The sequence below is a fragment of the Etheostoma cragini genome, chromosome 10, assembly GCF_013103735.1.
Source record: "Etheostoma cragini isolate CJK2018 chromosome 10, CSU_Ecrag_1.0, whole genome shotgun sequence".
In the NCBI taxonomy this organism is placed as follows: Eukaryota; Metazoa; Chordata; class Actinopteri; order Perciformes; family Percidae; genus Etheostoma; species Etheostoma cragini.
Window position 1 is genome coordinate 3,492,128 of NC_048416.1, and position 15,795 is coordinate 3,507,922.

The following is a 15,795-nucleotide window of genomic DNA, read 5'->3' on the forward strand; positions in this document are numbered from 1 at the left end:
CTGTGAAAGGCTCAAAGTTCTAAAAAGATAGCATTAACAACATTCAAAAAGCACGGCCATTTAATAGCACACAGTTCCACGGATATGCATTGGAAGCCTCTGTCATGATTGTAAGGTTGCCATGCAACTTATCAATCACACGTTAACCACGCACTAAAGCATCCCCTGCTTTATTGAGTATTTGACTCTAAATGGAACCAAATTTTACAAAATGAACATCGTGCTAAATTAAAGAAGACTTGAAACTAACAAAATACTATGAAAACCATTAGGAAAATGTTCAACAAGTTACTAAATCAGGTAAGAAGAAGGGACAGTCACTCATAGACATACAACTGATTTCTTTCAGTTTTCAGTGCTGCTGGCAATAAGAAAGAATGCAGGTTTAAAACACTTCTGCATTGGCTTCACTTTTCAGGTCCTAGAAGTGGAACAGTAAAAACAGGCCCAGGAGAAGGCCATGTCTAGCTTGTTGCTGGCACTGCAAGTGTTTTGAAGTGCAGGTTGGGATAGTTGAAGTTACTCAACAACACTGACAGTTTATCCTTGGACCTGTCAAGCTGCAACAGCAACATGTCTTAACATTTATTTATGCCTTTTGTCCATTTAGGAATATTTGGTCTTTGTAAGTGGAAAAACAACACACACACACATACACACACACACACACAAGGATCCTGCTGAAGTGATTCTTATGGGCTCGCTGAGCAAGTCTCTTTATGTGTCTCTGTCTCCCTTGGTGTCTCTTTATCTGCATTTTTCTCATGGTGGAGCCTCAGACTGACGTTTTATAGACATAGAAATGAACTGACGTTGAAAAAGAAACAGAAACCATGTAGCAGGATTGGTATCCAGTACGTTGTGTAGAGTTCTTTGTCTGTCCGAGATGATTTTGGTGCTGATGGTGATTTTAGTATCTTGTAAAATGTAGCATCACTGTCAAGGAAGGTGAATGCAGGATCATATTATCCAGTTTACATATTAGGGAGCAACATAACATAGAACATCAACATGTGGATGCAGGATTTCCCCCACAATTAAAAAAGTTCAAAACTAAAGTGTGCATGCTGCTACATGTTATGTCATTTTCAAATGTTAGACTTCCAATCCCTGATTTCCTTCCATCACAGTCCCTTTCTGCTTATCATCTGCCTGCTTGCCACAAGGGAGAGCTGTTGTTCATGGTTGCACGTCACTTAACTGACGTCTGACATTAAGGTGTCCGTGAGAAACAAAACCAGCGGTGTAAGACAGGGCTGCCTTTTCATGTCTGAGACATGAGTCACATCAGGAAGTGGCTTTTTAGAAAAAAAGGTTTCTATTTGGGGGTTGATTCTTTTTTCTTCCTCTATAAGCATAAATATGACTGATCTAAAAACATCATTAAAATCCTTTAAAAATATGATCATCCGGTGATATCCCTGTACGAGACATTTGTAAAACATTAGATTTTGAGTTATTCAAATACAATAGTTATTGCTTGCCTGATCTTTGGTATAGCATGTTTTTAATCAGAAGTATGAAGTCCTAATCAGTCACTCATAGCGCTGCTTCAGTTCTTCTTTTTTTAAAGTTTATTTATTTTTATCACCTTTAATTTTGACGGGACTGCTAGATGAGAGAGAGGGGGAAGACATGCAGGAAATCATGATCTTGTTTTTTATTTAACCCTTGTGTTGTCTTCTTGTCAAAATTAAAAAAAAAAAAACTTTGACACTTTTTATCAATGTTTTTAACTTTTGCTTACTTTTTTTTTCAACACTTTTGACGTTTTTTTAAAGTTTGTCACAACACTACATAACACTAAGTTATTAACTTTAGTTTTACAATTATTTTGGGATTTTATGGTCAATGAACCTCATTTATGGGAAATTATTCCTAATGTTTGAGTTAGAAAAACAGAAATTAGGAATTGTTTAGACTTAAATTAAAGGAAAGGATGTTGATGGATAATCACAGACTGGAACATGTCAACTTTTTTTTTTTTAAATGCTGTAAAATTGAAAAAGACACCCCAAAATTATTGAGATCTGTACTTGCCAAAGAGCGTTGTGTGAAATCAATCATGTTGTTTTGGGTAGTTAAAAAGAACATTGATATAGGAAAACGGGTCAATTTGACCCAAGGGATAAGGACCTGAGGGATAAGGGGCTACCGGAGGAGCTGTGGGACCGCCAGCATTTACATTTTCTGTAACCCTCTATCATGACCCTTCCCATCCATTTATTGATACCTTCTGTCCTGGTTTGCGCTTGTCAAAGACATACACCCATTATTTATTTACATTGATGACATAAATGACTTAACCTCTGCTTTCTCATCTTACACATCACACTCCAGTGATGGCCATTTCAGTGGATTTACTCACTAACATTAATGTGGAAACACGATAAGCACGGAAACTAAATGCAAACTTAATGCATTAAAGCAACAGCAACATGTCTTAACATGTATTTATGCCTTCTATCCATTTAGGATTTTTTTCTTTGTTAGTAGAAAAAATAAATAGTAAAATAAAAAAATAAAACAGGCATTTAATTTGATTTTTGAACGCATTCAACACATGAACTCGTTGCTATGCACTCGTCAGTAGATTTCCTTAGTCATTGTATATTTTAGCATGTACTGTAGGTATCACAGTCGCTCCAGAATATTTGCTACCGCCCTTTAGAGGCCGAGGGGGAGTTTGACATTCAAGCCAGAGATTGCAAAAAAAGAAAGAAAATAACTTATCGTGGCAGCTTTCTCAACTGAGAAAAACACTAAATCGTGCGCACAGAATACAAATCCGTTTCCTCGGTTTTATAAACTGTGCGCACGACCTGTCCTACCACTTGGGGAACACAGCACGAGCACACATGGACAAAACAAACATACTAAATATGTGTTTATTTTTCCATCCATCCATCTTCAGCCGCTTCTCCCGTATCGGGTCGCAGGGACAGCAGTTCCAGCAAGAGACCCCGAACTTCCCTTGCCCGAGGCGTTCCCAGGCCAGGTTGAAGACATAATCTCTCCACCTGGTCCTGGGTCTTCCCAGAGGCCTCCTCCCAGCTGGCATGCCCGGAACACCTCCCTAGGCAGGCATCCTTACTTAAAAAGTAATCCACGGCGATCAGTAGATCCACAAAAAGGGGCGTGGCCTCTTCAATTTGCAATTTAAAAAAAGTCCAAAACTACCCAAAACGCACAATTAATTAATAAGCTGAATTTGGATCCATGGCATTTAGGAAACCTTTATTGAAAGATGTCCAGACTAGTGCAACAGTATTTTTTGTTTTTTAGGTCCTGCTGCTCCCATCATCAGCCAGGTAAATTATTTTTTTACTTAAACATTGTATGAAATCAGATGTACCACCATTTAGTTGTTTTGTGTAACTATTTATAAAATATCTGGTCATGCCAGATGTAATTATTCCACTCATTTTTAAACGCAATTACCAGTTTCTGCCCTCCTTTCTGCTGTTTCTGCCATACTCTGTATGGGTCAGACCCTTATGCCAGAGATGGGGGGGGTGGGGGGATGGAGAGACCAAGATCTACATGGAAAGATTTGCACCAAACAAGCAGCCCCTCCCCCATCTTCCTCCCTAGACTAGACAATGTGGGTGACCCTCCCCTAAACAAAGAATAAAAAGACATGACCCTCCCCTATTATCCTCTGGTGGTCCATTCCATAAATCATAATTACCATAAATAAAACGGTTGCTAAGGATGCTAAAGCTGAGGGGAGAGAAAGAGAGACAACAAGGTGGAAATTGACAATGACAAAAAAAAAGAAATCACTTCTCACTGTGGAACAATTGTAAAGTAACATCTCCCTGTAAATCTACATGTATGGACATGATTAAACATGTTATCATTTCACAAAAAGAGGACTCATTTAACAACTCATTATCTGAGTATGAATAATTTAAATTAAAATCAGCTGATCCTTGTGCAAAAATAGAGGAAAAATGTTAAAAGTACAAGCACATAAAGCACATATTTAACATCAATACATCATTCTCTGTTTAAAACCGTGCCGTTTACTTCCCAAACATCACTTATAATAATCCCACAACACAAATGTCTTTGCTAACTTTATGTCTGTTTCTCGAGACATTACATAAGTGTCTGCTACGGAGACGTGAGAAACAAGGTAATGGAGTCTTTTACACATTGTTGTGTTTCTTTAGAAATAAACAATGGAGAAATAGAGTCTTTAAACGCTTCATAGGTAAAGTCATTTGCTGTCACAGGGATTTCAAAATGAATGGGAGTCAATGGAATGCTAACGGCAGGTGATTGCTTGTTAGCATCAAAATGGCGCCGTAGGAGCTATGCGTTGCGGATACCCCCAATTTCCACGCGTGTTGGCTCCGTCTTCATCTGTCAACACCCGCTAGGTCCGGATTTGTTGCCGAACGGCTGCGACCATGACTGACAGCTGAAAATCTCTAGGACCTAAAAGACCTCGCGAATTCATGTACAATAGAACCACAGAACCAACAACAGTTTGTTTCCATTCAGAGGAGTAGAGAGGAAACAACTGTGGGCTGTTTTCAAGGTGTAGTGCAGGCAGATATGATCCACGGTCCACGGTATTAGCACGGTCTATTTTATTTTGTGCTTGACTTCCTGTCTTGTACAGTCCGCCGCGTGCTGAATTGCAGCGGAGCTCTCCGGCGTCCGGCAAAAATAGAAGCTCTGCGTATCTGCTCCAGAGGGCTGGCGATCGCCGTAGCTGGGACGGAGTCGGGACGCAGCCGTTCTGCAGTCAGTGGAATTTGGGGGTCCCCCTTGTAACCCCATCAGATCCCGATCCCGCGCTGCCTCCTGACCCCCTACCCTTAACCCTTGTGTTGTCTTCCTGTCAAACCGTGCAACTTTTCATTCTTCTGGGTCAAAATTGAAACCCTTTGATTGTCTTTTTCAAAACCTTTATTGCTTTTTTTCCCCCCATGTTTTTGAAGCTTATTTTGGACATTTAAGTCACATTTTTCAATGGTCTTTCATCAAAAAAGTTTTTGAATGCAATAAAATTGAACAAAACATCCAAATTTAAACAAATTGGGTTGATCATTTATTTTACTTGTGAAGAGCGTGTGGAAAAATCTGCGTTATTTATCTGAAATTTTGGTTGAAAGAAACTTTTCTGGTACCGATGTTTTCTCTCCAAAATGGGTCAAATTTGCCCGAGCACAAAGCATTCAACGTGCAGTACAATAGTACATGTTCAGCATTTTCTTTAACCCCACAGTTTTCATCATTCCTTTTCCCATTGAAAACAAGGTGCCGTTCCATCCTGTGTGATCCACCCTGAGTCCGGTCATTACAGTCTCCTCCCTCCTTGACCTTTCTTTAGCTCTTCCTTATACTAACAGATGTATTTTATAATATCCCGTCCTTTTCTTTTTTCCTTCCACCATTTCTGCCATATTTTCAATTATCAATTTATTATCAACTACAAATGTCATCAGAGACAAAATATGTTCCCCTTAATACAGAATTTGTTGTATAGGGAGGTCATTTTTAGGACATACACTACCGGTCAAAAGTTTGGGGTCACTTAAAAATATCCATGCCCCTCTATTACAGACAGAATACCAGCTGATCTCATCATTTTTTTTAAAACTAACTGAGAAAACATTGGAGAACCCTTTTGCAATTATGTAACCACATAATGTTATCTGAAAACTGCTGCCCTGGTAAAAAAGCAATGCAAGTGATCTCAGCTGGTATTCTGTGTACAATGTAAAGTGTAAAGTGCAATGGAAATTTCTATGTAACCCCAAACTTTTCACTGGTAGTGTAGAGCTGTTAGAGTGTATCTCTAGTTGGTGAACTTGAAGCCTACTTGCCTAAACCTATTTGCATACACTGGACAACCGCAAAAAATACGTTAAACAAATATACTGTATTTCATTATAAATAATTATTTGCACAACAGTCACTGTACTGTGTTTCTTTCTATCAATTTAGCAGTATTTTCAACAGGCACAGTAGATTTAGCACAGGACACACAGTCAAAACAGTATATAAGCTAACAGCCACATGGCCCGCAAAGTCTTTCAGGTGTAAGACAGGGCTGCCTTTTCATGTCTGAGACATCAGTCACATCAGGAAGTGGCTTTTTAGAAAAAAAGGTTTCTATTTGGGTGTTGATTCATTTTTTCTTCCTCTACAGGCATAAATCTGACTGATCTAAAAATATCATTAAAATCCTTAAAAAATATGATCATATGATCTTTCGATTCTGCTGATTGCTCAATAAACAAACACATCCTCACTCTGTTATCAGGTCTTTGCAAAAATATGATCTTTGCGCAGCACACGCATGTCTTTAGTTGGAACAACCAAGGTAGGGGGTAAAATATGTTTCACGTCATATTCAGTGACGCTATCATGCTGTTCTGTCTTCAGCCGAGGCTGCCACTGTACATAAGTTCATTTGCTGGGGAATATTCTGGTATTGTTGACAGTCAATGCCATTAATGTCGTGATTATTCAGATAATTCCAGAGTTGTAATAACTACAGCTTGTTCAGCAGCAGACTGTGTAAACTGTCTACTGCATGTCATTCATCGGTTGCGTAAGGCTGACCTCTTCCTCTGAGGGTGTTTTCAGTGGTAAAAGTCATTCACGAAAGCTTATGCATTACTAGTTTTAAAAATGTTAAAATGATTGATGTATTTACAGTCATTTGTGCAATCTTTGCAAACACCTAAGATATAAACCCATGTAGATTAGCCTGAAAATGTATATCAGTCTCACTATCTCTGTTGAAGAGATATCAAAAGTCACCATCGTATTTCAATGATGAAAAAAAATATCATCTAGGCGGCACTTTAGGATGTAAAGTGAGTGGTGTTGGAACTGCTGGGTTGTGCAACAGGGCCATGCAGTTGCATAGGTTTTTTAGTCTGGCACAGGCAAAAGTTTTAACAGCCACTTTGTGCTTGAGTCGTATATATTCCCCATACAACTGAAAGTTGGTTGGAGTTCTGCAGCAACGTTGTAATGACAGAGGTCCAGTAACAGTCGCTTGCCCCATCAGGCATATATGTCCTGAACAAACTACCATTAGGAGGATCTGTCAGTGCGATTCCCAAATGCCTCATGCACAGTCCTACGTACACATCTTCAATGTAAACAGCTTTAACATGAGCAGACGCCTCCAGTATCTTTTTGGGTAAATCCAGTGAGAACACATAGCCCAGTCCCAGGGCGTACGGTGGGTAACTAGACTCAGGGAAGGCAGACACCGGGAGATACCACTTTGAGTCATGGTCTCTGAGAACGGCAGCGCCCCTTGCCACAATTCCTGTCATGTAGAGATGTCGGGGAGCTTTCAAAAGCATGTCAACGAGGTTGTGGACATTGAGGAAGATGTCCGAGTCGATCTTCATGGCGTAGGGGGTGTTGGGGCAATGGGAGCTGAGCCATTCGAACATCACCATGGTTTTAATGGTGAGGTTATTGTAGCTGTCCAAGAAGTCACTCTGGAGAATGTCATGATGTTTCTGGCTTTCTTGTTGCACCTACAAAGGGAGAGATAGGAGAGTTAATTTATAGCAGAAGTTGAATAACTTCTTGGAAACAGGGGCGTCGGACTGGGGGGGGGGAGGGGACTGAGTACCCAGGGTCCTCATGTGAGGAAAGCCCAAAAAGAAGCTAGAATGAATAGCTGTTGATGCGAAGAGGGGCCCATAGAAACTGCCTTTTTAATTTTATGCTACACCCCTGCTTGGCAACGCCAGAAACAAGCTAGCAACCAGTTGTATAATCACACCTCCAGCAGATACTGAGCAACATTAGCATCCATTTTGAGTCATGTGTCAGGTTGACCATATCCTTGACGTTCCACTTCCGGGATTGCTGAATTGAAACTCCGCCAGATGCATGCATATCCGTTTCCTTTTGCTTTCTTTGTGTCGGCAATGTAAACTCCGGGGGACTCCGAGGACTGTGGTTGACTGCTCCTCAGATCTCTGCTGGGTAAATTGAGACCGCTAGCTAGACTCTGTTTCTGCTGAGTTTTCTCTTGCACAACTATTGCTAGAGGGTAAATGAGAACGGTGACACTGAAACAAAGTCACTGGCCTGAAAACCCAAACTGAAAGACATGGACCACAACTATAGCCTTTAAATCAGCTCCTTGTCCCCATATACGTAGTTATTGCTCAATCAAAAGCTCCCTTTAAATATAAGACCCTTTCTTTTTTGGGGAAACTATAGGCTGAAAAAGATGCAATAACTTTATTGTAGTTCTATACTTAAATCATTCACTTAGCTAAAGGAGCAATATGATATACCCCAGAATCAAATTTGGAGATACTTGAGATTAGAAATTTACTTCCCAGGCTGCTCCAAACCCTCAAATGATTGACACAGCTTAATGAGATACTTTTTTTTGGCCTCAAACAAACTATCAGTGATGAAATGAAGTGCTTTTCTGCCAGACCATAAAAGATCGTCTCACAAGATTAGAACTAGAAAAGCTCAATTCCAATATCTGAATAGAGGTTTGTTGTTGGTGTATGTATTGTTACACTTTAAACATGGTCCATGTCCGGCTAAGGGGAACTGCAAATGTAATAGTAAGAGTTTTTCACTGCTTTCACATTACACATCCTAATTGGATCCTTTAAGATAAAAAAATATTGATAAGTGCAGCTCTAATGTTTCAATGCAGTAGGAGACGGACAGCAGTCACAAATGCCGTACGTTGTTCTCACGCCACAGCGTGCACACAAACCAGTTTAACAAACTCAAAATTGTGCCCATAACCCCAAAGCTCTCCAAAGTGCATTTTGTTTGGCTGCAGCTCTAATCTGACACCTCAACCGCAACTTCTCTGCTCTGATTACCTTGCGAGTTTCACATTCTCTGAAGCATCTGCTGGAGCTCATTCTCATGCTGGCTTCTTTGTTTTGCAAAAAGCAAGAACTGAAATTCACTTGGCTTTCCACCCAAGGGACCCCTTACTTGTTTAAGTATGTTTTTTCAAAGTAGAAAGGGATAGATAGGATTCAATTATTAGGATTTAATTGTTTCAAAAAAAAATCAACTCACTTGCTCTTTAATGGTTTCTGTCCCATCTTCTTCTTTGGACAGTCCCAGCAGGAAGAAATGGCTGACCACTCTGCCAAGCACAGTAGTTTCTTTTCCCCAAGTGTTGCGGATCACGTCACGGGCCTCTCTGTTGTAGGGTGCGACTGGGATCATAAGAACCAAGAATGGGCTTTCCCGCTGACACCTATGGACTTCATCCAAAACGAAACCATACCGGTGCGGGTACGCGACAAAGTACGCCGAAGTGGGATCTGGGGAGACCTGTGCAAGCAGAGGTCGGGATTTAAAGTGTTGCACCTTAACAGTACAGGATTTGTCAGTGGGTTTTTTTCTTGTCCACACTCTATCGAGCTATCAAGATGTGTTCAGACAAAGGTTTGTGCACATTTTACTGTTGGACTGTTGCAGTCTGCGTTTACCCCAAAATAGCCAATTGCTACTACAATTTAGTTAGCTTTTTTTTAGTTAGCTAGTTAGCTTTAGCTAGCTAGCAACGTACATATGTGGAATGTGTCCGTGTGTGTCTCAGAAGTTGTAACACTCTATGTCACACATCCCCTGCAAAATTGTATCTGTTCGTGCCCACTTGTGTCCTTCCGACTTTATATATAATCATGTAGCGTCTAAAGTTTGTTATGTTATGTATTCATACAATATAGCAACTTGTTCACGTATTCTTAGCTCATTTCAAAAGTATAATTTTGCTGCCTGGATTTTAAATAGTTGAACATTGACAGCTGAGGGTTAAACAGTCTGTCTTGATAATTTAAAAAAGTATCGCTTGATTCAAACCCAATTTTATGGTACTATAACAGCAGTATGATGACGCTGTAAACAAAGCAGCATGTTAAAGGGAAACACCACCTAAATTCAAAACTCCAATATGTTATTTCCATGGCCTAGGGAAGTTCAATCAATATTTGTGAACACAAGCTTCACTCTCTCAACTACCCGTGAAGTCGTACCAGATTGTTGTACTCCCAGTTACAATTTTTGACGTCACACACACAAACAACAATGGCGACCCCTGTTGAGGCTGTACAGACGCCTGTATAGACATAACTGTCCCGTTATTGCGGCGTCTCAGGGAAGCTACTTCCTTCTTTAACCCTCATGTTGTCCTCAGGTCAAATTGAGCCGTTTTCCTATATCAATGTTCTTTTTAACCACCCGAAGTAATATGATTGATGCCGCACAACGCCCTTTGGCAAGTACAAATCTCTACTTTCAACATTTTCGGGGCGTCTTATTCAATTTTACAGCATTTAAAAAAAAATTGAAGTGGTTTTGAAATAGTGTTGAGTAAAAGTTGACATATTCAAGTCTGTGATTATCCATCAACATCCATTCCTTTAATTTTAGTCTAAATAATTCCTAATTTCTGCTTTTCTAACTCAAACATTAGGTATAGTTTCCTATAAATAAGGTTTATTGACCATAAATTCCCAAAATAACTGTAAACTAAAATTAATACTGTTAAACGTCCAAAAATGTGACAAACATTGGAAAAAAGGGACAAAAATGTAAAAAAAAGATAAAAACATTGATTATCAGCGTCAACAAAAGTGTTGATTTTCAATTTTGACGGGAAGACAACACAAGGGTTAACCGGCCCGTTATTCCTGCGTGTCACGGAACCATAAGCCCACCCAACCCACGATTCCCTTCACCTAACATTGTCAAAAGGGACGCCAATAGTCCCGACCAAGCACGTGTCATATGACGGTAAATGTCTCCTTTACCGTCGTATAACAACGACAAAGGCACCTGACCGAGTGTCCATATTTCATGAGAAGGGAGTGAGAATGTGTTGGCACAACTATGTGGGTCCCTGAGCGTAGTTCCTCTTTAACAGTGATGTGTTGCTGCCAATGATTCATCTAAATTACATTTCTTATTAACAGATGTATCTTTTTACTTGGCGATGCCGACAGCTGCGTTTGTTTCCAGATATCACTAAATGTACTTACACTGTGGACTGTAGTACTCAAAGTACTCGTGGTCATAACGTTGTAAGATTGGCTTGAATGTGAGTGTGTAGTCCAAAACTTCAAAGGCCATGATACATTGGCGCTTGAATTGTAGAACATAATTAACGTTACCATCACGAGTGACAGTATCCAAAGACACAACAATCGTCCACGTCTTGTCCCTGAAGTCTTTTCACTGCCAAGACAAAAATGAAAGTAGATACCTTTAATGCTTCTTAATTGCACATCAGAAGCACTTTACTACACATTATCGGACTGGAATCAGGAATCACTTTTCTAATATTGCATCTTCCTTGACCAGTAACGTAGGCGTTCCTCCTTAGCTGTTATGTATGTGCAACTGTTTAGAGCAAAGCAAGGAGAGGAGGAGATCGGCATCCTTCAGAAACCACAACCACAAGCTTACTGCAAGCACTAAAACATTTGCAGAGAAGACTTTGATGTATGTTAAGACGTATTGATGCTGGAACATGCTTTACAAGCTTCTCAATAGAGTGTGGGCATATTCTATTTACCATGCTGCCCTCATGACACATAAAGCAATCAATCAACAGAAACACTTTTTGTAAAATAGATACGTTTCTACACATACACGCACTCTTTATTAATGCATCATTAATGCTGTAGCCTAAGTCATGGGCAGTAACTGAAAAAAGGCTGCATTACTTGTTAAAACCTGTAGAAAACACAACTAATACACAACAAAAAAGTGTTTTCAAGCTATTGTGTGTCCTGTACTCAATCATACTGCCGAGGTCTGAGGCCTTAAACACATCACCATGTAAGAATTAATGCTAAACAATGCCATGAGATCATTTCTGTGTATGCACCAAAACAGGCTATAGTGGGAGACATGGGAATCACGTGAGGAATGGTTTGCGCGACATGGATGCAGATAGATTGAAGAGGCAAATATTCCTCAGGGATAAAAAAAAAAAAAAAAGTCTTGGTTCTTAGTCTGAAGATACATTCACTTTGTAGGGGTTTAGTGAGACAATTTTTATTAATGAAAAGCTCAACATTGGTTTGTTTAAAGAATCTATATTTCATAAGACAAAGGGCAGTGGGTTGATGATAAATACAACTACATGGCCCAAGGCAAAACGCGACCAACAAAGGAGACAACGCTCCCATAGGTCGTTTAAAGAAATAATTTGGATTGAGTCATAAGGCAGGCCTGCTTGGTTCTTTCATGGAATGATTGTAAAGATTTACAAAGAATATGGTTATGGCATTTACTATGTATAGCAGGGGTCTTCAATAATTTTTTAAGCCAAGGACCGATTACCTGAAAGAGAGACTGAGCAGGGCCCCCTTACTACATGGATTGTATAAAATGAAGTTGTATATTAAACTGGGCCTACAATAACGTGTAGGGCAGCCTAAAGCCTTTGGACATACCTTTTTAATGATTGCTTTTAATAAATTACCAATAATTTCAACACATTCTTACTCCCATCTCCTAAAATATGGACGCTTGGTCAGGTGCCTTTGTTGTTGTTGTTGATATAACACGCACTTAGTCGGGACTGTTGGCGTCCCTTTTGACGCTGTTTGGTTTAGGAAAAGGTCGTGGGTGGGCTTATGGTTCTGGTCTACTGGGTGGAAGTCCTGTGTTTGACTCATCCAACCCCCCCCGACCAGCCATCCTATGTGGAATTCCCCGCTTACATACTACACGCTAAACCCCATCTAGATCTAAACAGGCGGTGAGAGCCACTGTCCAAACGTCCATATTTTACACGTTCGGAGTGAGAACGGGTTGATAATTTGGTGGCCCCCCCTTTTTAGGAACTCTGAGGACCCCCTGGACAGCATTAGGTTAGAAGAAGAAAAGCGGATTGGTCTGATGTCTTAAACGATAATCGAATAGGAGTTCCAATTTGTTTTCTAGGTACGAATTTTTGTTTTAAACTGTCGTTTTAATTGTGAACAGCGTGATGCTTTAGTAAGATTTCAACAAATGAAAATGTAAAGGTTGACGCTCAACAACTAAGATGGCTGTACACATGTGAGACACTTATATTAGTTATCTTGAGAAAGTCCGGACGAACAGACAAAAAAGCTTTTTAGATCATCTGTTTGTTAGTAATGTTTAACTGCGTCCCCCAGAGACCGCGGATCGCGCACAAAAAAACGTGTCCGTGTACACGACCGTTTCACGAACTGCCGTGAGACCGTGTCGGTCAAACGAGGGCGCTCCAAATCCCGGGACTTTTTTTCAGCAGCAGTGACGTGTGAGACACGTTTCCGGTGTGCAAAGACCTGGAAAATGCCGCGCAGCCGCCATGCAACTGACACAAAACAGTGATCCGGAGGCCCTATTACTCCCGCACAGCTGCTCATTTTCCCGTCACATGGCTCTTGCCTGAATGTCCTTCAAGGTCTACTGGCTTTTGGGTGAGTCTTTCGACATCGGGTGAAACACAGGAACCGAAACACGGTTTTGACGGCCTGTAGTGTGCAAACAGCCTGAGAAATTCCTCATGGCGTTTATTCACCCTGCCAGTATTAACTCTCACGCAGTTTTCTGGGGCATAAATCACGCGTGTGGAATGAAAAATAAATGGATACATTTAGCTCAAATATACTGGCACTGGAAATTCCATCAAATTTGGGAACCCTTCCTAGATCATGTTAGGTCTGTCCATATAGACATTGACCCTGGTGTCTAGGCAACTACTTGTCCCCCCCCCCATAAGCAGTAGCTTTTAGCACATTAGCTGTTTGTTTTTTTATCTTTTTAAAAAAAAAATGTTTGATGCTTTTATCATCAACCTTTTTTACATATTTATTTATTTTAATCATTTGTTTGTCTTTGTGAGCGTGTGAGCATTCATGTTCCGTGTGTTAGTGTATATATGTGAAAGCCTTTCTATATGAGACTACTACTGCCCTGCTTACCTGTATCATGACCCATTTTACCCTATTTCATTTAACCTCAATGATGTGTCTCTGTGGGGGAGGTTGGGGGGGTGGGAACTGGGTGTAAATCATATACCTGTTAATACCTTGTGACACAGATTGACTCTCTGTATTGGTTTTATTCTATGGATGAGGTTTACTATGTATCTGTTATGTTCAAAATCCCATAAATAAATCGTAAAAAAAAAAACTGGATTGGCCCCCTGGCATGTTGTGCTCAGGCTGAGGTGCTACAATACGCCTCCACCTGTTTTAAAGGCAAGTAGAGACATTTGTCTCATCACATGCCTGAGGGTTCACATGAGGCAATCTGCACAATTATCTTAAAGGTGCTTTTGTGACTAATGCATTCAGGCGAAATGCAACATGTTCATGCGACTCACTGATGTTTGCTAAAGCATATAATTGGATTTAATTGTACATTGTATATTGTACAGATTGAACCGAGGAAAACCCTTTTTTTGTGTTGAGAAATGTATTGTGGATTTGACTTTTTTTATACATATATATCACCGAAAGATATTTGGTACTGTTTGCAAATTGTTAGTATTATTATTGTTGTTTTGTTATGTGCTTTTCTCCGCTGAAAACCAAGATTTGGTTGGTGTTATTATTACTGATTATCAGCTAGGAAATGATCTTTACTTTTCTGGTTGAATACTCAATTTACAGCCACAAAGCAATAAATGCACATTAGACATAAGCGCTCATGTTTGTGGGGAGTGGAGTCTCTCCTGCAATCAAACGGGCTGATCCATTTTAATAATAAGCCAGACAAGATTTCGTATAAAAGCTTTCATCTTAATGAAGCACATTGAGCCTTGGACTTTACTGCATGATCCATCTAAAGTTGATACATTTGGAACAAACTGAATTAAAATGTGGACTCACCCTTTGGAAGCAGAGCTCTCCTGCATTGTCAAAAAGGCAGCAAATGATTTCCTACTGTTGTGACAGCTACGGCGAACTAGCAGATAGACAGACAGCAGGTACGAATGAGGATGTTGATGTGAAAGTTGAACTGTATGAATGCATTGTGGTTTGTGTGGTGTAGTGTTTCAGACACGCACACTGGGCCTTAGTCTGAGCAAACACACAGCTGTGGATGTGACAAGTACAAAATCATATGTATGATGTTGTTGGATATGCTTTATGATGACTCACAAATAGCCTGCTGAATGTGCTGTAACACTCCTGTTGTCCTTTGGGTCAAATTTGACCCATTTACAAAACTTTCTATATCAGAACTATGACAACAGAATGTTAAAATGTGTGTTTTTACTTTAGCACTTACCTCTTTTTTTATCGTTTAGCATTTTGGGATTTGCATAAATATAAAGTGCATTACACATTCATTTTATTATTATTATTATTAAAAAAGTGACAACAAAAAAAACACAGAGAAGCAGGAAAAAAACTTTTTTTTAATGACCAAAACAATCTGAAAAAGTTACCAAAAATCATCAAAAATATTGGTAAAAGCGACAAAGAAATTGTAAAAAGAAATTGACTAAAAAATCATTTAAAAAAACGTCAAAGTGAAAAAAATTGGAATAAAATTGACGAAAACGTTGAAGTGTAGAAAAGAACAAAATGTTGAACTTTCAACCCAGAAAAACCCAAAGTTGCAGATAGACATGAAGACACCACAAGGGTTAAGTGGAAGCATAGACAACGTGACATGTTATCTATGTTATCTAACATGCATCTTATAATTTTGAATCATTTTTGTAACATCGTTGGATTTACCAGAAACTACATTCTTTTTATCTGGTTTTAACTCTTTCTATCTCATGCCTACCATGCACTGGAAACTAAAGCC

At 39.6% G+C, this 15,795-nt stretch overlaps 1 protein-coding gene across 2 annotated transcripts; it reads right to left on the bottom strand.

Moving 5' to 3' along the window:
• Positions 1-6,325: 6,325 nt before the first annotated feature.
• On the bottom strand, positions 6,326-15,061 carry LOC117951294 (beta-1,3-galactosyltransferase 2-like). 2 transcript variants are annotated; one of them, XM_034882946.1, is made up of 4 exons: positions 14,865-15,061; positions 11,028-11,223; positions 9,058-9,318; positions 6,326-7,523 (listed from the first exon to the last, which is right to left on the bottom strand). In XM_034882946.1, the coding sequence occupies exons 1-4, from the start codon at positions 14,888-14,890 to the stop codon at positions 6,924-6,926; spliced, it is 1,083 nt and encodes a 360-aa protein (XP_034738837.1). In that variant the 5' UTR covers positions 14,891-15,061; the 3' UTR covers positions 6,326-6,923. The 2 variants fall into 2 exon arrangements, with proteins under 2 accessions (XP_034738837.1, XP_034738838.1); XM_034882947.1 differs by lacking the exon at positions 11,028-11,223 and having other exon boundaries at positions 14,865-14,993.
• Positions 15,062-15,795: the final 734 nt, after the last annotated feature.

Excerpts from the sequence above, each read along its gene's own strand:
- LOC117951294 (XM_034882946.1), bottom strand. The coding sequence starts at position 14,890 with ATGCAGGAGAGCTCTGCTTCCAAAGG. Across the intron at positions 9,319-11,027 it reads TGAGTACTACAGTCCACAGT|GTCTCCCCAGATCCCACTTC; the intron begins GTAAGTACATTT and ends CTGCTTGCACAG. Across the intron at positions 7,524-9,057 it reads CAGAAACCATTAAAGAGCAA|GTGCAACAAGAAAGCCAGAA; the intron begins GTGAGTTGATTT and ends CTCCCTTTGTAG.